This window comes from Podarcis filfolensis (genome assembly GCF_964270895.1).
Source record: "Podarcis filfolensis genome assembly, chromosome: 13".
NCBI classification, from domain to species: domain Eukaryota; kingdom Metazoa; phylum Chordata; class Lepidosauria; order Squamata; family Lacertidae; genus Podarcis; species Podarcis filfolensis.
The window spans coordinates 20,434,005-20,456,692 of NC_139615.1; the positions used below are offsets into that span (position 1 = coordinate 20,434,005).

The 22,688-nt window shown below is 51.1% G+C and overlaps 1 protein-coding gene and 1 long non-coding RNA gene across 3 annotated transcripts in view; one reads left to right on the forward strand and one right to left on the reverse strand.

Moving 5' to 3' along the window:
• The first annotated feature begins 6,157 nt into the window (after positions 1-6,157).
• KREMEN2 (kringle containing transmembrane protein 2) overlaps positions 6,158-22,688 on the forward strand; it is a 30,323-nt gene continuing 13,792 nt past the window's right edge. Inside the window, exons 1-2 of one of the 2 annotated variants that reach the window (XM_083580323.1) lie at positions 6,158-7,604; positions 21,691-21,957. In XM_083580323.1, the coding sequence (XP_083436449.1) occupies positions 7,538-7,604; positions 21,691-21,957 (334 nt within the window). In that variant the 5' untranslated portion in view covers positions 6,158-7,537. Of the gene's footprint in view, positions 7,605-16,781; positions 17,436-21,690; positions 21,958-22,688 lie in introns of those variants that run through there. The other variant, XM_083580324.1, reaches the window with a different exon arrangement.
• LOC310746561 lies at positions 13,330-16,992 on the reverse strand. The gene is made up of 2 exons (XR_014540744.1): positions 16,927-16,992; positions 13,330-15,616 (listed from the first exon to the last, which is right to left on the reverse strand). It is a non-coding gene; the product is annotated as an uncharacterized lncRNA (long non-coding RNA).

The window sequence follows — 22,688 nt, forward strand, 5'->3', positions numbered from 1 at the left end:
TCTCAGGGTGCAGATGGCAGGGAAGGGGCCTGTCGCCTAACCTTTCCTACTCTGCAGTGCTGGAAGTATGGAGTAAAGGGAGTTGGGGAAAGGTCTGGTGCTGTCCTGGGCACCACAGTTAATTCCTAAAATAGAAAGGACCCTAGAAGAGTGCCATGTCTGGCTCTGTTTCCTTTGTGCAGGAGATGGAATACACTACAGTGCTCAGAGGCACTCTTGCCCCGTCATTATCACATTGCACATTCTCATTCTGAATATGGGACTAGGAGCCGTCGATCCTGATAACGAGGGTTTGCTTGACCCCGCTGTACTCTCCCCAGCTAAAAAGAGCTGAAGTCTTAAAGTGTAGGTTCCTCCAAGCTGGCTGAGCGGCCCTGACCGGTCCCGCCCTGGTTTGCTCCGTGGGAAATTCCCGTTGCCTCGTGGGCCTCTCTCTGCCCCCGGGGGGGGGGGGCGGCTGTGTGGAATGAGCAGTAGAGCATGGCCTGTCTGGATTTTGCTGTGTGTGTGTAAAAGCAGCTGCCTCACACAGCTTATCTGTGAAATTCACTGCCACAAGAAGTAATTATAGGCAGCTCGCAGCATGGCTTCCAAAGAGTATTAGACCAATGCATGGAAGGTGAGGCTAGCAATGGCTACTAGCCACGAGGGCTGTGCTCTGGCTCCATTGTTGGAGACAGGCTGTCCCTGAATAGAAGGGGAGATTGTGGGCTTCCCAGAGGTGTCTTATGGGTCACTGTCAGAAGGGGATGCTGGACCATTGGCCTGGTCCACCAGGACTTACTATGTTTGCATGTTCACTGAACACAGCAGCTCTTGCCAGTAGCCCTCTGAGTAGCTATGATAAACCTCATGCCTCCCATGGTATTGTGTGGGCATCTACTTGTGTGCAAGCACTGCCATTTCCTGCTGGATCTGACCTCAGGCCCAGTACTCTGTCTCCAACATCCACCAGCCCCCTAGGAAGCTCTGAAGAAAAGCAACAATGGAGACACAGCCACTGCTTTCCGTTTATTATCTCAGGTACCTGACAATTAACGATATACTGCCCCTGAACATGGAAGTTCTGTGAGTGGGTATGTTTGGAGTTGGCTGCAAACATTTGGGTGCCCGGGGGCAGCAATGCAAGCTGCAGCCTGGCCACTGTTTAAAAACAGGAAAGAAGCAAAAGCAAGACTTAAATATTGGACTGTTGGTGAATGCACGATGTTGACATCTACTGACTCAGGCCACATTGCTTTAACTCATGACATGCCTCAGGCTCATATTTTGCTCTCCTGGCTTCTGTGCTCCTTTCGGATCAGCAGTTCCAGGGGGACAGAACCTGGCATCTTCTGCGTGTGTGCAAAGCAGCGGTATTCAGCCACTGAGCACTGGGCCCCGTCCTTGTGGAATTTGCCAGCCCCTTTAATGCAAGGGTGGGGACCCTTTTTCAGCCTGGGGCCGCATTCCCTCATGGTCAGAATTCCAGGGGCCGCCTGCCATTGTGGGGTGGGGGCCAGAGTCGGAACGTGGGCAGCAGAGGAAGCACACTCTGTTTATGCACAGGGACCCCCTCATCTCTGCTGTGCTGTTTTCACTCCTGTCAGGCCTTCAAAGCAGCAAACTCCCGAGAGGTCAAATTGTGGTGACTCGAGGCGCGAGCCAGTGTGTCTATGTGTGCGTGCACATGCATGCTCCGCAGTGCGCGATGCTGCCTGCAGAGGAATGTGAGCGTGTGGTTGTGAGGGTGAGGTTTGTGGTGCCTGCCTCAGCCGTTGCGAGAGGCGGCTGGGTGTCAAAGTCTAGATTCTTCCATGCTTCAGTGTTCACAGGAGCTTTTTTGTAATCAGCTTGATTGATGCATAAGATGATCTCTCTCTGATCCCTCTCCCCAATTTCAGCTACCACCTGGGGCCACTCCTGTATCCCCCCACCTCCCACTCCCCACAAGCCTGGGGGAGATTCCAAGGCCCCTTCAGAAGGGACAGGTTCCTGCAGGCCCCAAATCCCAGCTGGGTTTTCTTCTCCCTGCGTGGAAAGCCCCTCCACCAGCCTCGATCGCTGCCAAGAGACACTCAAAACAAGCCGCATCACACCTAATCCCCCCCTTGATCCCCAAGAAACTGCTTCCCCCACAGGCCCCCCTCTCTGACAGCTTTGAACCTGAAAGGGAAGGAGCAGATGAAAGGAGAAGAAAGTGTGATTCTTTGAGGATGATACCCTTGCAATCCCAACTCACAAGAACCTCTTTATCTCCTGCTCTTCGGCCTCCTAGGAAGATTGCTTTATACTGAGTCAGGTCTACCATTGGTCTATCTAGCTTAGCATTGCCTACACTGACCGGCAGCTGCTCTCCAGGATTTCAGACAACCTTCTGCCCCAGCCCTACCTGGAGAGGCCGGGGTTTGAACCAGCAGGTGCTCTGCCCCCAAGCTCCAGAGTGCTTCAACCCATGCCCAGCTTGCTCATCCTAGTACCAGGCCTTGATATGGCAGCTCAGTTCCACCTTGTGCCACGCCCCCACCCCACCAGCCAGTATAGACCTCATCCTGACACCACCATTAGCAGCAATGACCACTATTAGTTATGGATTTCTATTCTAGGCTGCGTCCACAGAAGTCTAAGTGTCCAGGTCAAGGGAAGAAAAGAGTATTGCTCACTTCTGGTTAGACCACACCTGGAGTCCTGTGTCCAGTTCTGGGTGCCACAATTTCAGGATGTTGACAAACTGAAACGTGTGCAGAGGAGGGTGACCAAGATGATCAAGGGTCTGGAAGCCAAGCCTGTTGAGGAACGGTTGAGGGAGTTGGGAATGTTTAGCCTAGAAAAGAGGGGCCTGAGAGGAGATAGCGATCTTCAAATATCTAAAGGGCTGCCACATGAAAGATGGAGCAAGCTTGTTTTCTCCTGATAGCCATCTTCAAACAGCCTAAAACTCACCCACACTTTGGCTGGGCGTCCTTCGGGTTCAAGAGGCTGTCTCCCACTGCAGCATGAAGAGGGAATCTTTCAGTATTATATTGTGGGTCCCACTACTCCCAAGAATCTGTGACCCTCCCTGTCCGCTGGCGATGCCGGCTGGGGGCCAGTGAGAGCTGGAGTCTGGCATCAGGAGGGCCATAGGCTCCCCACCCCCACTGTATTCCTGACCTCATCAGCTTAGGCAACCCATTACAACAGCTTGGTGTTACTAACAATCCTCTTGCTGGGTGGGACCAACGTTCACCCAGATCAGTTGCCAACAGCAGCCAGCTAGACTTCACACCCACACAAGCTCACAAGCACAGCAGAAAGCTGAGAGCTCTCCTCTGTCGATTGTTCCTAGTGTCAGAGTCGGTGGTATAGTGCCTCTGATCATGGAGGCTCTATTCAGCCAATGGCAGGCCCACTAATTTGTGGGATCTTTTTGAGAAAACCTCCTTAATGAATTTGCACTCTTTAACATATTAGCATATGCAAATTTTTATGCAAATTGGAGCCATGGGTCTGTGACCTCCTGAGTACACCTGGGCACCTTTTTGGGCGGGGGGGGGGTGAAGGCTGGGATATCAATGCTAGAAATAAATGAAAGCATTGAGCAACGCCCCTGCCCCTAAACCAAAGAATCCTGGGAACAAAAGGACTGAAAATTAGAAAAATAATAATAATTTTACTTTAGGGGACTTGAAAGACAGCATTTTTAGCAACCCTCACAAGATGACAGTCACCGAGATCCTTTGAAGGAAAGCCTCCATAATTAAACTGGTTTCTCAAACCAGTTTTTAAGTTTTGCCGTGTCAACATTCCCTGAACCACCAAGCGGGTTGACTGGGGTTCTGACACACTTGAACCACTCTCTTCCCACCTCCACCCACTTCGTAAAACCAGGGGAGGCTTATTTATTTCATTTCTCTCCTGCCTTCTCCCGCCCACCTCCAGAGCTCAGAGTTCTTCATGGTTCTTCCTCAGCACTTTCATTTGATCCTCACAACCCTACAAGGTGGTAACAGGTCCAAGGCCACCCAGATGAACATCATGGCCGAGTCGGGCTTTGAACCAAGGTCTCTCCCCAATCCTTCCACAACACTCTAACCATTATACCACATGGTTGCACAAAGGTGGACTCTCGTCTCCTCAAGCAAACTACATTTTAATGATTACATTGGACAGAGCCAAGGCAGGTCATAAATCTATCAGGCACTCGGACCTAGTACCTGTTTTCACTGCCAGGACCGGCTCACAGTAATCTAACACAAGAAATTGCCTTTGAACATGTGCAGAAAGCATTTCCTCCTAAGTGAGTAATGAGAGCTGCCCTTCCACCGCCACCTATAATCCTTTAGCATTACAGTGGTACCTCGGGTTACATACGCTTCAGGTTACATATGCTTCAGGTTACAGACTCCGCTAACCCATAAATAGTGCTTCAGGTTAAGAACTTTGCTTCAGGATGAGAACAGAAATCGTGCTCTGGCGGCGCGGTAGCAGCAGGAGCAGTGGCGTAGCGTGGGTTGTCAGCACCCGGGGCAAGGCAAGTAATTTGCGCCCCTAACCCGTGGATTTGCGCCCCCAACCCGTGGATTTGCGCCCCCTAACCCTAACCCCCAGATGTTGCGCCCGGTGCGGCTGGCCCCCCCTGCACCCCCCACGCTACGCCACTGAGCAGGAGGTCCCATTAACTAAAGTGGTGCTTCAGGTTAAGAACAGTTTCAGGTTAAGAACGGACCTCCGGAACGAATTAAGTACTTAACCTGAGGTACCACTGTATTCAAATATTTGAAGAAGGCTCGTTGACACCTTAGAAGCAAGTTGTCTGTACGCACATACAAGTGTTTGTATGAATAGGTGTACCCTTGCTACTGGGTTCACCGGTACCTTGACGGTGCACTCATCTCATTGAACCTTTCATGTTCTTAAGTTTACAAGCATACAGTCCAGCTGGTGGTGTACACAGGGTGTGCACAGGGAATACCCTCTGGATGTGAGCAAATACTTTTAGCCAGGCTAAATGATCTATAGGGCATAAGGTCAGGACTGTGGTTGGGCATTGGAAGAAACAGCACTTTGGCCATTTCTACCTGGTTGTATGTGTCTCTCCTTTGCTGGAGGTCTTCAAGAGGCTGAACAAGTGTCTGCCGAGGATGCTCCAAGCTCTGAATATTTTGCATCCAGCAGTGGATCAGGCTGCGTATCCTACAAGGCCCCCTCCAAACTCTCTGCTCACGTCTGCACCAGGGAACGATCCTGTGTGTATGATCCGCAATTCACTGCCTTCCTTATTACAAAAATTATGAAGTGAGAATCACTGAACCAGAGTGCTCTGGTTCCTCGTTCCCTTCAATACTGGGGTGGCATTGACATGGAGTAATGAGAGCCGTGATCCCTAGGATTCGGTATGCTTGATGCTCATTTTGTAAGTAGCTGGTGCTGAGTTTTAATTTTAAACCACTTCCTCTTCTCTCTTTAACCTTTAATGCAGGACTTTGTAGAAGGGGATGGCACATTGCTGGAACCCAGAGATGTTCCACCTTGATACACACCTTGAGGCCTGCTGGTCTTGGCTGCATACACACCCCACCCATCAAAAGAGCGCCAAAGCGTGCTGGGAACTGTAGTTCGTCCCTCACTGAGCTAAAATTCCCAGCGCCCTTATCAAAGGCAGTTCCCAGGATTCTTGCGGGGTGGGGGGATGTGCTCTGCATGCACAGTGTGTCCGCAGTCATTTAAGAAACAGGCTCCAGGAGGCATTAACCGTCCGGAGCCCGGGCCGGTGCTCCGTCTTAAAAATAAGAGGTGCGGGGGGGGTTCTGGCAGTCAGCTCCACCCACCTTTCCCCCCTGGTTCCAGACGCGTGAGGACGATAGCATGAAGAGAGAGAGAGAGAGAGACAGAGTGTGTGTATGATCAACTCTGCACGTGCTCAGAGGCACGCTCTCCTCGCGTGTTCCGGGGCTTGAGGCCCAGCAGGGAAAAAAACTGGTTCTGGGCTGTGAGCTATGTCCCAAGTGAAGCCCTGGGCTGCCCAGCCTCCTCTCCCACCCGCTCGCCCCCAAACCGCACATCCTCTGGCCCCCTCCTTCCCCGTCTCAGATTTCAAGGCCGCGCGCAGAGATGAGAGAGAAAGAGAGCGAGGCGGCCGCAAAGAAGTCGCGCCGAGAAGAGAAGCCTCCTCCTCCTCCTCTCGGCCCTCCCCTTCGGGATGGGACGTCCCAGGGGCGGCCGCCGGTCGGGGCGGGGAGATCTGCTGGGAGTGGGGTGGGGATGGCGGGGGAGCCGCCTTCTCTTCTGCCTCCGGCTGCCAGGGGAGCGAGCTGGGGGGAACAGAGAGCGGAGGGCGGCGGCGGCGGCAGCAGCAGCAGAAGCCGCCGAGCCAGGAACCGGCCCCGTCGAACAAGCGCCCAGCCGAGGAAGCTGCGGGGCTGCCGCTGCAGGTGGTTCCACCACGAGGGCGGCGGCTGCCCAGGCTCCTCTGGGGGCTGCCTGGGGCGGGTTCCGACTACTCGCCCCCCAAGAAAAGCCCGGACTACCACAGGTCCGCCTGGACGTAAGCGGAGCCACAGACTATTCCTCTCGGGTTTGGTCCGCCTGCGAACTCCGGGTCCGCTCTGGAGGTGGCGGGGAGAGGGCGGGGAGTAAGGATACGCTGAACGCCGCCGCCTGACAGGCGCCGAGATCCCCTCCGGGATGGAAGGAACCCACCTGGTGAGCAAAACCGTCGTGGACAAGAATTGATCCACACACCATCCCTCGGGGCTCCGGAGAGACTCCAGATTTGCCTAAGGAGGGAGAAGGAGGCCGAGAAGGGATTGGTCGGAAGCCGAGAGAGGCGGAGAGGGGAGGAGAGAAAGAGAGATCCACGAGCATCACTTCTGGCAAGAGATCTACCAGATCTTACTCGGCGGCTGAAGCGGTGAAGAGAGCTAAGGAGGGTGAGGCGGGACCCCGTCCCGTCTGACCGCCGGATCCTCACCCAGGAAGACCGGGGGAGATGAGCCACCGCGCTCGGACTCTAGTGGATTCCAGATCCTTTGGGGACAGCCGGCTCGGAACGTGGCAGATCCGCAAGGATACCAGCTAAGCTTGCGCCCCGTCGAAGTGCGAGAGAAACTTCGCTTGGGACCCAAGGCGCCTTCGGGCTGCTGCACTTTCAGGACAGGAGAGGACAGTCGCCGCCCCACGGTGCCCCTTGGGGACCAGCGACATGTGATCCCTAGATCCTGCGGACAGATCAACGAGATCCTCTCCGACCCACCGACTGCTTGACAGCGACTTCCCCGGAGCAGGAAGAGGAGCCGAGGGGTATCCGAGCCCCTCGGATGCAATGGCTAGTTAGCAGGCTCCATCCGCGAGATCCCAGAAAACGACTGGATCGCCAGCGTCCTTCACCGCCATCCATGCAGACCCTGGAAGATCCCGCCTAGATCCTCGATTGGCTGGCGCCGTGACAGCCCAGAGACACCCCTCTTGTCCCTTCCCTCCCCCAGCTGGGCTCTAGCTTGGGACCCTGGCTGTTCCTACACCCTCCAGGTGTGGGGCAGCCTGGGTGTACCAGGCAAAGGGGTGACACCGTCCAGAAATGCCCTGGGTGGTTTTTGGTCTGCTGTTGGTGCTTCTTCGAGGGTCACGGGCTCTGCAGAGGGCAGGTGAGTGAGAACTGCAGAAGGGAAGGAGGGTCTGTGTATTTACATGTGCGTAATAGCTAGGGACAGGGAGGGGGGTATTAGAGCCAGGGTCCTCTTCTCAGCTCTGGGAATGGGGGCTGGGGGAGCAGGGAGAGGCCAAGAGTGGGGCAGGAGGGCTGGAAACAGCGAGGAAAACCCAGAGGGAGCAGGGCAGGACTCCTGGGTCCCCCTTCACAGCTCTGGGACAGGTGTTGAATGTGTTAAAACTTGAAATGTATGTTGGGGAAGGCAAGACGGCCAGGACTCCTGGGTTCTCTTTGAGCCTGTTTCTACTGACTTGAGAAACAGGACTCCTATATTGTCTGTCCCTTGAGGATGGGGGTCGTGTGAAGAAGGGCAGTGAGTGGTCAGGGCGGGGGTACATGGAAGGGGGCTGCTGGTGCAAGAGTCCCATTGCTCTGGTCCTTTAGTTGGCTGGCAGGGTGTGTGGGACTGATGGCCAGAGAGAGAGAGAGAGGAGGATGGCTGGAGCTGCCACTGTGGTTGGCAGCATCAAGTCTTCCCTTGGCCTGGTAGGACCCCTTCTGTCTCCCTCTCCCCTCTCCTTCCCCCCTCCCAGCCTCCCTCGCTTGGCCCGATGAGCCCCCAGCCTCAAAGGCACAGTTCAGCGGCCACCTGTCCCGCCCGGCCCCAACTGCAGACAGACGGAGCCCAGCCGATTTCACACACTCAGCCCCTAGACAGCTGCTGGACCCCTGCCGCAGCAGAGAGAGAGAGAGAAGAGAAAGAGAAAGTGTCTGGGACAGATTCCCACCCCCGCGGTCCAGTTCTTCACCCACACTTTCTGGTCCAGGCGGCATCTGTCTCCCCACTTGCGTTTTGGCTGCCGTCCAGGATACCTGTCAGATGGGAATCCCAAGTGGTAGGAACTGGCTCAACAGGGTTGGGCTGGGTTATAATTGGGGAGGTAGGCTGCAGTCTGCAATGCTGCTGATGCTAGGGATCTGCTGGGGTGGGGTGGGGGGGTAGGAAGAACCCCGCCTCCCCCCAGAGCAAAGTATGCTTTCCTTTCTTCATCCTTCCCCCAACCCAACTACTTTCAAAGATATTCATCAGCTTGACAAGCTCTTCCAAGATTTGGTTCATAGAATCTGGGTCATAGAATCTCAGAGTTAGAAGGGACCATGAGGGTCATCAAATTCAACCCCCTACAATGCAGCAATATTTTGCCCAATGTGAATCTCGAACCCACAACTTCAGAGATTAAGAGTCTCATGCTTTGTTGACTGAGCTCTCCCTCTCTCTCTCTCTCTCTCTCTCCTCTCTTCTTCATAACAGAACATTTTTGTGGAGAGGCTGTAAGCTGGATATTTTTGTTCCTTCAATGTCCCTGACACTTTACAAAGAATGAAATGGCAGGTCTCTGCCCCAACAATCATACAGTATAAAAGAACAGATGCAAGTGTGGCAACAGAAGGGAGGAGGGGTAATTGGATGCAAGGGACATACGGGGAAAAAATGTGATTATTTCAGTGACGTATACTTAACTTTAGCTGCAGAAGGCAGAGTACTTGGACCAAGAGATAATGCCAAAGGCTTGATGGAACAATAAGTTCTGTTTGTTTCCCCCAAGTGATTTTATCAATAGCAATGCAGGTAACAGGTTATGTTTTAATCGCCCCACCCCCCAAAAATAAAACCATGCCCTTTGATTTGGAGATTCATCTTTTGACACCAAAACTGATCATAATCACTCCAAATGCGTGTATATACTGTTGTGGCACAGGCTGGGGAAGACACTCAGCACATGCTTAGAGGTTCTTTTTCTTATTTAAGATCACATGCTGGGGTACATTCCAGAGAGGCCATATCTTGGAGAGGGGGTCAACGTGGCTCAGCGACAGAGCACAAGCCTTGGCATCTTCAGTATAATAATAATAATAATAATAATAATAATCAGGGAGCAGTGGTTGATGGGAAAAGCTCCCGGCTGAGACCCCGGGGAGCTGCTGCCTGTCTGAGTAGACAATACTGGGCTTGAGTCTGCACCCACACCAGGCATTCAAATTGCATGGCTTTCCCCAAAGAATAATGAGAACAGTAGTTTACCCTGCACAGGACAATGTTCCAGCACCCTTCACAAACTACAGTTCCCTGGGTTTTGGGGAGGAAGCCGTGTGCTTTCAGTGTATGGTGTAAAAGCAGCCTGTGTCTGAGTCTGTAAAATTACTGGTAGGCAACTTCACAGGATAAGGTCTATCAAAGAAGCCCAGCTAATATGGGGGTGTTCTGGGTTGAGGACCCCGGGGGCTTCACTAACTATGAACCCTGAAATTTGGGATCCCGGAGATGTAGTTAATGAAGCTGACGCCATGGGTGCAGATGCCCCTCCTGGGGGGGGGGCGGCGTGGTGGTGCAGGGAAAAAGTAGGCTGGCTACTTTCTACCCACCCAGCAGGGATCTAGATGCTGAATCTGGGCAGTAATCAAGGATCAGATGGCAACCATGTCTGGCATCTTTTTCTCTTTGGCACCTTTTAACAAAGGGATTTTTAAACTCCGCCCCCCCATCTCAACACCAGTTTCAAAGATAAACCTATACAGGGACTCCGAGGCAGAGTTGTGTGCAGCCTCATGCAAGTATCTGTGGGGAGGGACACTCTCTGTCGCTGGAAGAGGACATCCTGAACCTGCCCCACCTTCTGCCCCAACAATCACACGTAGGCATCCGTCACCAGAACGAAGCCGTGGCTCTTCCCTGGCGCAGCTCTGGAGTTGCCGTGCCTCTTGCCAGGTGCCGAGGGCATAGCGCAGCAATGCCCTTACCTGGATGGGCTTGGTGGGAGCTGCAGTCCAAAGCCACACGGAGGGCGCCAAGTTGGCAAAGGCTGCTGTAGGGCAAGGATCACCAATGGGGTCCTCTCCACACCAGCTGAAATTGGACAAGGCACTCTGTTCTCGCCAATAGCCTAGGCTGTGGTATGTGCTTGGTTGCTGTGGCGGTTTGCTTTGCAGACGTTCCCACGGTCCCTCAAAGGCTGGCAATCCCGAGTGTCAGGCTCAGAGCAGAGAGATCTGGGTTCAAATTTCCCCACTCAGCCAAGAAGCTCAATGAGTGACTTGAGGCCAAGTCATTCTCTATCTTAGCATAAGCTACACCACAGGGTTGTAGTGAGGATTAAAGGGTGGGTGGTGGTGGTAAAGGAGGACGTTGTAGGATAAAATAAGCACAAAAACGGAGGTTCGTCTTCCAGAGAGCATCTTTGAATGGTACATGAAGGAGGGCTCTACCCGTCACAGAGTCCTATCCTTCCCCTCCCACCCTGCAAAGCAAGGCATTCTCTGCTGTATGGCAAGAATATATTCAGCAAGTGAATCTTGCCTGCATGGCAAGCAGCTGCTGTAGATTCTTTGCCGGTTGAACTTCTGCCTTTATATTGTGCACTTGGAAAAGGCAGGACAAAATGTTGGCAACCCCTGTGGCTACAGAGCACAAAGCCCAGCTTGTTGTCTCTTTGTTCTTTTACTAGGATCAAAACCACAGTTTCTCTCCCATTTCCTTTTCAACAGGAAATGCTGGACAGTCCCTTTCAAATTTGCTTCTTTGTGTGTTTTCCCACGTTTGAGACGCTGAGCACAGAAAAGGCCAGCTGCAGTGCAGCAGACTGCCATTAGGGGGTGCTCTGGCTCAGGAGGCAGTTGAGCCTGTTCATTTCTGCTCTGTTCCCCATTCCCCCTTTATAACGATGGTTTTAAAGCTTTCATTTTCTTGTGAGGGTGCTGTCACTGACCACTCTCCTTAAACCAAGCATGTTTCTCTCTGTGTGTGAGCAGTCATTGCATACAGAATCAATCAATACCCCTCTGATGTTTTTTCTTAACATGTTGTCGCAAAAGGAGGAGATTCATAAAGAGTGGTATAAGAAAGGTAGATTACTTTCTGCCTTTGTGGAATGTTGATGCTTTTGTAATTGTGAATACAGAACTGGGGTTAATTTATGCAGGAGTATAGAATCATTAAGAATATAGTTGTTGTTTTTTTAAAGAAGAAGACATATAAACTGATTGCCATCACCACATCCTGCACTAGTTAATTATGTTCACATGTTTATTGTTGGGTGAGCTAGGATTTCTGATCCCTATTGTGTGGTTTTGAACAGGGAACCCCAGGTGTGAAGGAAAGGTAGTTGTGGAGGATTTATTCCGTTCCATACATTTGCCATAAGCGTTTATCAACCAGCTACTTCAGTCCTCTGGATAATTCCCATGTATGCAAACTAAGCTGATATACTGCCTGTCATTAAGTTGGGGGAAAGAGGTGGGGAGAGGAAAAGGGGGGAAAAGCAACTTCTCAGATCCACATTGGTCAGGCTTGTTGAAATCCTTTCAAATCCTTTGAAATTCAGTTTTAGCTTTACCCACCCTGTATAAAGGAGTCTACCATTGCTACTTTTCTGTGGCCCATGGCTTCAGAGATGAGCTACATTTTGTGGGCTTCCCCAACTCTTGCAGTTTGCAGAGTGCCTTAGATCTTCCCTGTTTACTCTGACCTCAGCATCCCTTGGTCCTGTCGGTAGCTGACCCACATCACGGTAGAAGAGATACCTTGCAGATCAATTTCCAGCGGGGTGGAGCAGCAGGATGATTACCACACGACTAAAACTGTTTATTTTGTATCCTAGGTTAGAAAAAAGCTCATTCCATTGTGTGCGCACAATAATAACTGTTGTTAGTATTATTATTATTTGCTTGTAAAGTGGCATCAACATGTGTAGCAGAGAAAAATGAAGGAGATGGGTCTCTGCCCCGAGGAGCATACAATCCAAAATTTGTCATAGAGGAGGCGAAAGTAGGAGGGGTAGAAAAATGGAGGCAAAAGTAAACAGGGGAAGTATATCTGCTGTGCACAGTTACATGTACTTGGGCTTAGTTGCAGGAAGGGATAGGAACTAAGGGGCAGTGAGGATTGTCAGGGCAGGACTTTGGGGGCAAGGGGAGCAGGAGTGCCCCCTAACACAGCAGAGCTGGCTTACCGTCATTTGAAGTGGGGCGTTGCCAGTGGTGGCTGGTGCCCATTGGAACTGGTGGGTCAGAAGGCAACTGACAGTAGGTGGAGCCAGGACTGCAGGCCTATTGGCATGTGTTTGCATAAATCAGGGATGGAGCAGGAGATCTTGGGCCTAGTGCTAAAGACCCATGGCTTGGCCATCTGGAATGCCCCTATTTTGGAGTAAGTGAAGCAATGCACATTGCCATCAAAAGAGGTTGGCTTAATGGTCTTCCATCAGAGAAAAGGTGGGTTTTGAAGAAGGATTTGAAGGAACAGGGGTAGCATCCGAAAGATGCATTGGGTGGCAGTTCCAGGCATGAGGGGCAGCAAGGGAAAAAGGCTCCAGCCTGCAGGACCAGCGGTCAAGGATAAGGGGAGTAACACCTGGGAGATCACAGTTTTCCCATTCCTATGCTGGGACAAGGGAGAAAGTTGATTCAGTTTGCATCTCAAAGCAATCATTTGCACAATGCAAAACAATATATGAACTGAAAGAAGCAACCCTCCCAAAATTTGCGCTTTTTCAAAGTTGGCAGTGCAGCTTTCCAGGCAAGTGCTGTGTACAAAAATGCACATGCATTTTTGTACACAGCACTTATAATAAAGGGTAAAGGGACTTATAATAAAGGGTACGTATAATAAAGGGTAAAGCACTTATAATAAAGGGTAACTTATAATAAAGGGTAAAGGGAAAATAAAGGGTACATAAGTGTGCACATGTTAGGGAAAATAGCATACAAAAAATGCATTATATCAGGGAGAATTGCTTTGCAACAATGTACGTACATACTAGGCAAAATGGCATATACCGGTAAACAAGTTGCACAAAAATGCTCATGAATGTTCACGAGGACTTAAAAAAACCCACGTAATTGTGAACTGATGTGGAAATATGGAGAACTGAATATAAGTTAAGGAAAATGAGAAATTGAGAAAAGCCAAAACGGGCAGATTCACCCATCCCTATCCTACACGAAGGCATATTTTGTATTATGCTTTTAAGAGTTATTTTTAACCATAACAGCAAACACCTCCCATTTAGATCACTAGAGGACAACCTATTGCAAAAGTAAATTAACGTAGCATGCAGAACAGGAATTTCAGCAATGTAACAGATGCATTCAGGCAACAGCCCTTGGTTGGAGAATTGGCTTTTATTTATAACTTGCCATTCTGCCAAGGAACTCTCCCCTTGTCCCATTTTATCTTCACAGCAGGCTAATGAAGCAGGCTACTGGCTGAGAGAGATTGATGAGCCCTGAGAACTTCATAGCTGAGGGGGGATTTGAAGCTGATCTCTCCCCAGTCCTAGGTTGCCAGTCTAACCACTGCACCAAACGATCGTATTCCTGTTCTCATCTGTGAAATGTTAGAGAGTATTCTGTCTGTTGCATCCATTTATTAACTGACCAGGAACAAGGCCTTGGGATCGTAGTGGATAGCTCCATGAAAATGTTGACCCAATATGTGGCAGCTGTGTGGTGCCATCGGGCAGGACTGTGGGGCAGAGGTCCAGAACCCCACACTCAGTAGAAGGAGCAGCCACCCACATGTGCAGCATGGGTGGGGCTTGCTGAATTTCGAAACAAGGGGAAAGCCGTAACTCAGAGCACCAGCTTTTCATGGGGAAGGTTGCAGATTCAATCCCGGCATCGCCAGGTAGGGCTGGCAGAGACCCACACCCGAAAACCCTGGAGAGCTGCTGCCAGTCAGTGTTGGCACTATGGAGCTAGATGGGCCAACGGTCAGACTCGGGATAAGCCAGCTTCCTATGTTCCACAGCTGTGGCTGATGTGGCAGACCTGCCATCCCAATACTGCCATCACAACTTGTACCTGGCTGGCCCTGGAGCAGGGCAGGGCAAGGTGGGGGCTGTGAGGACTGCCCTGCCCCAGTGCTGCCTAGGTAAGCTGTAGGAACAGCAATGTTGACCGCACAGCTTTTTGTCTCTGCCCTGCAATTTTGTCTGCTACTGGTAATCGAAAGGAAGAGGGGGATGAGACGGTTTTAAATAAACGAAATAAAACACATGGCCATCTAGAGAGCTCCCCCACCCCCATAAGACGATTAAGTCCAGAGCGTGAAATGACCCACTGTGCACCCCATCCCTATCTCCAGTTTCCTTTCCCTCCTACACACCCTCGGCTGACACCTCCACATTTCCGTGCATCCCGAAAGCGGAGGTGGGACTCGCATTTCAGGGGCATATCCGGTGCTCTGGCCGTTCTGCTGCACCAAGATCCCCCAGACGACCTCTTTATTGAGCATTCCTCCAGATTTGTCTGTGGGGAGGTTATACATCGGAGAACATCCCTCCGGATTAGTTTGCACCAAGTTCATGTATAACTTCCCATCAATCGATCATTATCCCACCCTTTTCTTTGTCACTTTCCTTACCGCAGAGTATGTTTTGAAAAGTGGAATGATGTGGATTTGTTGCACCAGAACTCTTCAGTTGTGACAGTCTTAGTTTCTGGTATGTGATTGAATCTGTCCTGCAAAAGAGTGACATTTGGGAGGTGGCAGCTGTCTCTCTTTGGGGCTTTTATTGACGATCTGCCTCACATCCATGTCACTGAGTTTCCTCATCGTCAGGATGCTGAAAAGGGCATTAAACAAGTCCTGCTGGATCAGATCCAAGGTCCATCTTCCCTCACTGGTCAGTCATGCCTCTGGGAAGCCCAAAAGCAGGGCATGGGAGCGCAAAAGCCCTCTCCCTCGTTGTCGTCTTCCAGCTAGTGGTATTCAGTGGTATACTGCCTCTGCTCATGGAAGTTCCATGTAGCCATCATGGTTACTAGACAGGGATAGATTTATTTTTCCTGAGGGCCCAGCTAGATGTGACAGCAGGAGGGTAGCTGGCAGAAGGAGGTGGCTGCCTCAGGCGGTATATGTGGAGGGGTGTCAAACGGTGATGGCAGCTCCCCTAAGCTTGCTAACTGCTGCCCTCAGGTGCGAGGGAGAGAGCTTCCCAGTTGCGAGACCTGAAGTGAAATTCTGCTGTCAAAACTGTCAGCCTGCTTGGATTCTGGGGTGGGGAGAGAGGGGCACCTTCTTTGCTTCAGGAAGCAAAATATCTTGGACCGGCCCCATCATGCTTTCCCTCTTGCACTGGGTTGCTGTAGCTGTTCTATCCCCCTTTCCCAGCTTGCTTCCAGTGTTGCAGCTAAGAAGACAGAAATGTATTTGGAGTAACTGGCTGAGGTAGCGGTAAGCTGAGGGGAGGGGTCCACACAGCAGCTCATCGCTGTCTCTCTCCCATGTGTAAGGCGGAGTACACACCATACGTAGAAAGCGCACGACTTACCCCAAAACATCCAGAGAACTGCAGGTCGTTGAGAGTGCTGGGAACTGTAGCACCGTGAGGGGTAAACTACAGTTTGCAGAGTTCTCCGACGGAAGCAGTGCACTTTATAAACATGGCGTGCGCACAGCCTGACCTCCCTTTTCACGTGTGAGCTGTACATACATGTGCATGATGGTTCCCTCACAGCCGGCCTAGTCTGAAACATCCCCAAGCCCCCCCCCCCCACCTTGCACCTCGTGGAGGAAGATTGGTAAGGGAAAGGTAAGCTGCCTTCTGAAGAACCTCACTGGTTTCTCACGCAAGGGCAAATGTCCAAGGAGCTCCAGGATCCCTGGATTGGGGAGGGGAGAGCATGTGTGTGCACACATGCGCTCCCTCTCATCCTCACACGCCAGTTCCTAAAGGTGTGAAAGCGCCCTCGGCATCTACTTATTTATATATTTATTGAAAGAAAGGCATGGCAAGTACTCTGGGAATTCTCCTCTGCCCCCTTCCCTATTGCTTCGCCGCGACAGGCTGTTGGCCTTTGGACAGCTGCAGCAGCTCCCCAACAGGAGGAAGTTCTCCACAATGGTACCGAAATAGCTAATCCCACGTTTGTCGGAATAGGGCTATTTCTCTCCCCACCCCCTGGTGTGCGTTCCATTGCGTTTCTTCCGCAATCCCAGGGCTCAAGAGAACAGAGAGCCCTGAGCCATTTGTCCCTCTGATGTCCCCCCTCCTGATCTCCAAGGCCACCTCACATTCATGCCCCCCAAGCCGCCCCGGTCCCCAATTCCACACTCCCCCCACCCCACCCCCGCCGCTAGGCCCAAGCAGCCTGTAGCGTCGAAGGGCCCAGCTGCCAACACTCACCACCTGTTAGACATCCAGGCTCCAGGCCTCTGTAGGCTTCTACGTCCGTCCGTCCCCACCAAGAGATCTCCCCCACCCCGCAATCCCTACGCCCCCCTCCCCGCCCACTCTTTTTTACTTTATATCAACCACCTGTTTATTATGTTCCCAGCTATTTCCATCCCCGGCAACAGGTGGGGCCTGTCCCCCGGGGCTTCTGTCTGCTGGGCTGGAAAGGCGTCTGGTTACACCACCGAGAGGCTTCAGGCTTGGAGGCGGGGGGGGCAGTGGCAGGGAAGGCGAAGCGAGGCTCCTGGGCCTATTCCCAGCTGTGGAAGGACATTAATATGTCTGGGATAGAACAAGGCCGGCTAGGAGCCAGGACTCCTGGGTTCCCAGGGAGGGACAGGGCCCAGAGTGGCCGGTTCTCTTCGCCAGTTCGGATTACAGGCTTCCTTGCGTGGGGCACCTGAAGAACGCAGCCTGGCACTCAGCGTTATTTTGTTGGGAAGAAGGCTGGCCGCATCTGTGCCTATTGTCCTTTTTGAAATGGTACATGTGTGTGTAGTGTATTCAGGATTCTGCGTCAAGAAAATATGCATTCTGCAATCTGGATTGCCTGCTGAGATTTGCTTCTGCTCTTCACGGGGAGGAGCAAGCAGGTAGGCAAGTCTCCCCTGTTGATTCCTGAACATGTCATGCTCTTATGCTCCAGATTAAACTTCTCTGGATTCTCTGCATTCCCAGCACACACAAACAACAGACCCCAATTCCCACAGCAAGAAAAGCACTCCTGAATTTTCACACGGTCCCACCTTTCTGCTTTCTGATCCAGTATCTGTGCCTTCTTTGGACTAGTCTATGTCTGCAGTGGAAGGAGGTGGCAGAAACCTGAGGTGGTCAAATAAGGGGCTGTACCCCATCAGGCTGCAGGTGAAGAATCAAACTTTGGGATGTCCCTGCACGCAGCAGAAAAAAACCAACAGCAGAGCAGATATTGGGCTGTGCCAGAATTTTTCTCCTTGAGGTGCTAGATTTTCCTTGCAAGGTGTTACATGGTCTGTTTGTTTTTTGCAGGAACATTTATTGATGCAGGACAGACCAAGACGTTTATCCCTGATGATAGGTTGCAGTTAGTCATGCCAGTGCAGGGGGAGAACTTTGCCCATGCTCAGAAGCACCCTGGCCCTCATTGTTACTATGCATTGCATGCTCTGGAGCTGGCCTGGCTATGGAAACACGTTCCCTGAGGCAGTTGCTGGTGATTTGAGAGCAGGGCTGGAACCCATCCCCCCCCCCGTCTAAAAGTCCAGAGGGACCCACTGCTGACCTTGCTAGAGGTCAAAGAGCTGGATTGGAGGGGGGAGGCCTGTCCACCCCCCCCCTTGTGCTTTGCCTGCACTTGACTGTCTTGGCATGGCAGATTAAATGCGCCTTTGAACTCTTTGATCTTCCTCCATTCCCCCCCCCCAATATAAGATCTAAAAGGGTCTCCTGTGTTTCTTTTGCCTGCAGCCAAGGCTCACACGACACCCTCCACACCGATTCCCTTTGAATCTTCAAAGCCTCTGCATGCTTTAACTGATTACACATTTAGCATCTCTAATCTCCTCTTGGCCCCCACCCGGGAGGCAGCCTTGGGACATGTCCCTCTTCTTTCAAGCTTGTCTTGTCACGCTTGCTCTGATGTTCCTCCAGCTCCACATTTCAGAGATTTGGGGGTGGGGTGGGGGTGGAAAGGAGGGGCAACTGGAGGTATCTGGTGAACTGCCAGGGAAGATGAGAGCCCCTCGTCTTGGGCCCTTGGTCGCCCTGCACTCTTGGGCCCAAGCAGCCCTCGAATTGTAGGAGGAGAGGGAGGGTGGCCCAGGGGCACCACCAGGAGAATGACGAAGGGGGGGTCTCCAAACGCAGTAAGGCTCACCTGCCATATTTTGAAACAAGCGAAGGAATACGGAATATTCATTGCCATCTCACTTCGTTGCCCCTCCACCTCATGTCCAGAGTCTAAAATTACCTAACTGCAACTCTGGGTACGGGTGGGAGTGTATGAAACCCACAAGCTTCAGTTCTGACTTGCCAGAATTTTATTTGTATTGTGCTGCCCTGTACATTTCTAAAAAACAGTACCTAAATGGTATGTGTCATAAAAGGTAAGGGGGCTGGAAGCCCTTCCTTCTCTCCCTCCCACCAGTAATTTGACCACTGGGTTGCTCAGGTTATTAGAACATCTCTAAACATTAGGCACAAGAAACTGTGTTTTTCAACCCTGCTAACAACCGTGTTTCCCAGTGGAATTCATAGCCACCAGATATTAGAATTATAGAGTTGGAAGGGACCGTGAGGGTCATATAGTCCAACCCCTGAAATGCAGGAATCTTTTGCCCAAGGTGGGGCTCAAACTCACAGTCCTGAGATTAAGAGTTACACTCTACCAACTGAGATTTGTTGGTCTCCGATATTATGAAAACTATCATCTTGTGCCTCAGTAGGTTTTTTCAGGAAGCTGCTGCTCCCCATTAATCTTGAATCGGCAGACAAGATTGACAATGTACATTTAGAGCACATCTAATGCACATTTGAAGCACACAGCTGTCCCCCCCCCCCAAAAAAAAAGAATTCTGGGAACTGTAGCTTATTAAGGGTGCTGGAAATCGTAGCTCTGTGAGGAAGGAAACTACAATTCTCAGGATGGCGGGGGCGGGGAGTAATATGTTTTAAATATGCACTGAATGTGTTCTAAATGTGGGTCAGGTCTTTTCCTTCAGAGGGGGCAGGAATAGCACCAGAATTCTCGACTTTTTTCAAAGCTGGTGAAACTGGCAAGGTTTCCTTCCCAGCCTTATCAGTTCTGCAGGGGCATAGGAGCAGCGGAAAGGGAGGATAGATTGCCTGAAGAAGCCGGATTCTTTATATCAGTCAACCAAGAGACACTTCCCAATGAGGGAGGACAGGTTAAAAGACAAGAAAAGCCATTCCCCCAATGTGTGGAGGGCAGGGAGGAAGTGGTGGGTGGGAGACTGAAATACACTTCTGATCAACTGCATCCTTTGAGAGGTGTCATGAAACCAAGAAGTAGGTTGAAACAGGTGAGGAAATACACCAGCAATCCCAAAATCCAATACAGGTGTATTTAAAATAGCATTTCAACATTCACTTACAAATAGTATGCAAAAGAGGCTCGAAAGGGCTTTAAAGGCTGCAATATTAAGGCTCTTTTTATTGTGGGTGTATGCAGCAACATGCCGTTGATGTATTAGTAATGTGTTGGAAGTGGATTTATACTGGACCGTCCACACATCATCCCTCTTTCTCAGTTGTCCTGTGATGCTTCCCCAATGCGCTTGCATTAGTGCATCCAGATTTTAAATCTACCCATTGCATGCTCGGCATTTTGCCCATCGCCAGTCTCCACTCCCCCTTCCGCCCGGACAGCGCAAGTAAGTTGCGCTGTGCCACCGTACTTCCTTTCGTCTGCTTTTACAGACTGCATGTTTCAGCTGTGAATTCCTGTGCAAAACCGTGTTAGTTTGCAGGGGGAGGAAACCGCAGAAGTGCCACTGTATGTGGCATCAACAGGAAGTACATGGAAGTACAAGCTCCTGTGGCTCTGACCCCTCCTTGCTGCCATACTTTGTTTTAAAGTTGTTATCTTCAGGCTGTGATTGCTATGCTAACCATTAGCTTGTTTCCATTAAAAAATAGCAAAAAAACCTCCACAGGAATGGTGATTAAAGAAGCAAATTTAATTTAGTGCCTTGAAGGACCCCCCCCCAAAAAAAATTGGAACATTTGTGGTATAACGAATTACAGGATTTCAGCCGGAAGCTTTAAATACACGGGGTGTATGCAGTTAGTGTTTTTTATTATTGAACCTGCCTTGGGACCTTAGGGTGAAGGAGAGGTAACAAACAAACAAACATCTCTGAGTGGGCACAGAGCACCTTTTCATCACAATTCATCTGTCAAATCCAGCCTTTGCCAATTACGAGTCACACCTTCCAACTTTAGAGCATGGGCTTGGATCCTCTGAGGTCCAGAAATCTCTCCCTCTCTCTTTTGCTGTTAGAAATGAAACACTAAAAGTCAGGACCTGTGAGGTCTAAAGGATCTGGGGTAAGGCAATGGCTAACCTCAGAATTCTTAGGAAATTATCCCCGCTGATTTCAACAAGCCTTTCTTCTGCTTCAGTATGCATGGATTGTGAGAGTGTGAGTTTTCATCAAGGCATGCCATGATTCAAACCTGTCAAGCAGAGTACGTTTTTACAACTGCTGAATTATGTCGCATTGGTTACCATGCCAGTTCTGCAGACTGAAGCAATTGAATGGGCCCATCTGGGCCAAGGAGATCCTGCAAGTAAACTAGTCCCAAGCCATGAAGGTCTGTATGTACTAATAGTAACACCTTGAATTTGGCACAGTAACCAACCAGCCACCAGTGCCTATCTCTGAACAGAGGGGTTGTCTACTGAGAAGGTCTCACCCCGTCAGTAACTGTGTTGCAGCATTCTGCACTAACTTCAGTGTCTGCGCCAAGTGCAAGGGAAGCCCCACACAGAGTGCATTGCCGTAATCCAGTTCTGAAAATTCCAGGGCCTGAACTATTGTGGTTAAGCTGGTATAGGGTGGATGGAGACCCAGGTTTACATCCCCTCTTAGCCCTAAATCCTAGTAGATGATCTGGATCCAGCCACCATTTCTCAGCATTCCCTACTTCACAGGGTTGTTGGAAGGATAAAGTGTATGCATTTGCAACTGAGCGACTCGGGAGAAGAGTGGGGTTTTAAGAAATGCAATATGTAGATATATATATTGATATTGTCACCTCTTTGGGATGCCAGAGAGAAAGCGAGAGTGTGCAACGAGAAGATTCGTCTCGCTGACCAGCCCTCCCTTCTTCTCTCCTTGCCTGCAGAGCTTTCTGAATGTTTTATGGTGAATGGGGCCGATTACCGGGGGACACAGAACAGGACCTCTCCCGGGAGCATGGGGCGGCCCTGCCTCTACTGGAACCAGACGCGAGAGCATGCCTACAACACCGCCAAGTACCCCAACGGCGAATGGGGCCTGGGCAGCCACAACTATTGTCGCAACCCGGACGGGGACGTACAGCCCTGGTGCTACATCTCGGAGAACGAGGAAGGCATCTACTGGAAGTATTGTGACATCCCGACCTGCCACAGTGAGTACAGGAGGCCTGGGTAGACTGTGTGTGTGTGAGAGAGAGAGAGAGAGAGACAGAGAGAGATGGACTGGCTGAGTGCAGAAGAGTGGTGGGAGGCACCAGTTGGGGAACCCCCAAAGGAACCCCTAGGAAAAGAAGGCTCAGAGCCAAGGAATTGGTGGTGGGATGGCGAGGCAACAGGATTTAGTGAGCAGGAAGAGACTCTGGAAGAAGGCAGTCCAGAATTAGAGGCAAAAGCAGAGGCTGGAGAGAAAGGGGCCAAGAGGCAGAGATGAGTCAGGCTGGTGAAGAAGCCGGGGGTCTCCCTCTCCTGCTGTGGCAAGCTCCGCTCCCCCTGGTCACCCAAAACCAGAAGAAGTATGAAAAGAGCAGAGCAAAGACAGGCACACAACTAAGTCTCAGATTGCAGAGATGAGGCAGGCTGGTGAAGAAGCCAGGGGGTCTCCCCCTCCTGCTGAAACCAGCTCCCCACCCCCCAGTCTCCCAAAACACACAGATAAATGAAGAGAGTGGAGAGACAAGACGAAGGAGTCTAATGGAATGGCTGATCCAGGCCCGTACAGAGCTTGTCTTGTTAGAATAAAATTATAAACTCCAGTTAGCGTAGCCCTCTGAGGCTTGGGGCAAGTGTATCCTGCTGCCCCCCACCTTACACAAGTCTGGGCTGACTCTCCAGGTGACAGCTGAGGGGCAGGAGGCCTGATGGAACTGGTCTGTCGCAACACTTG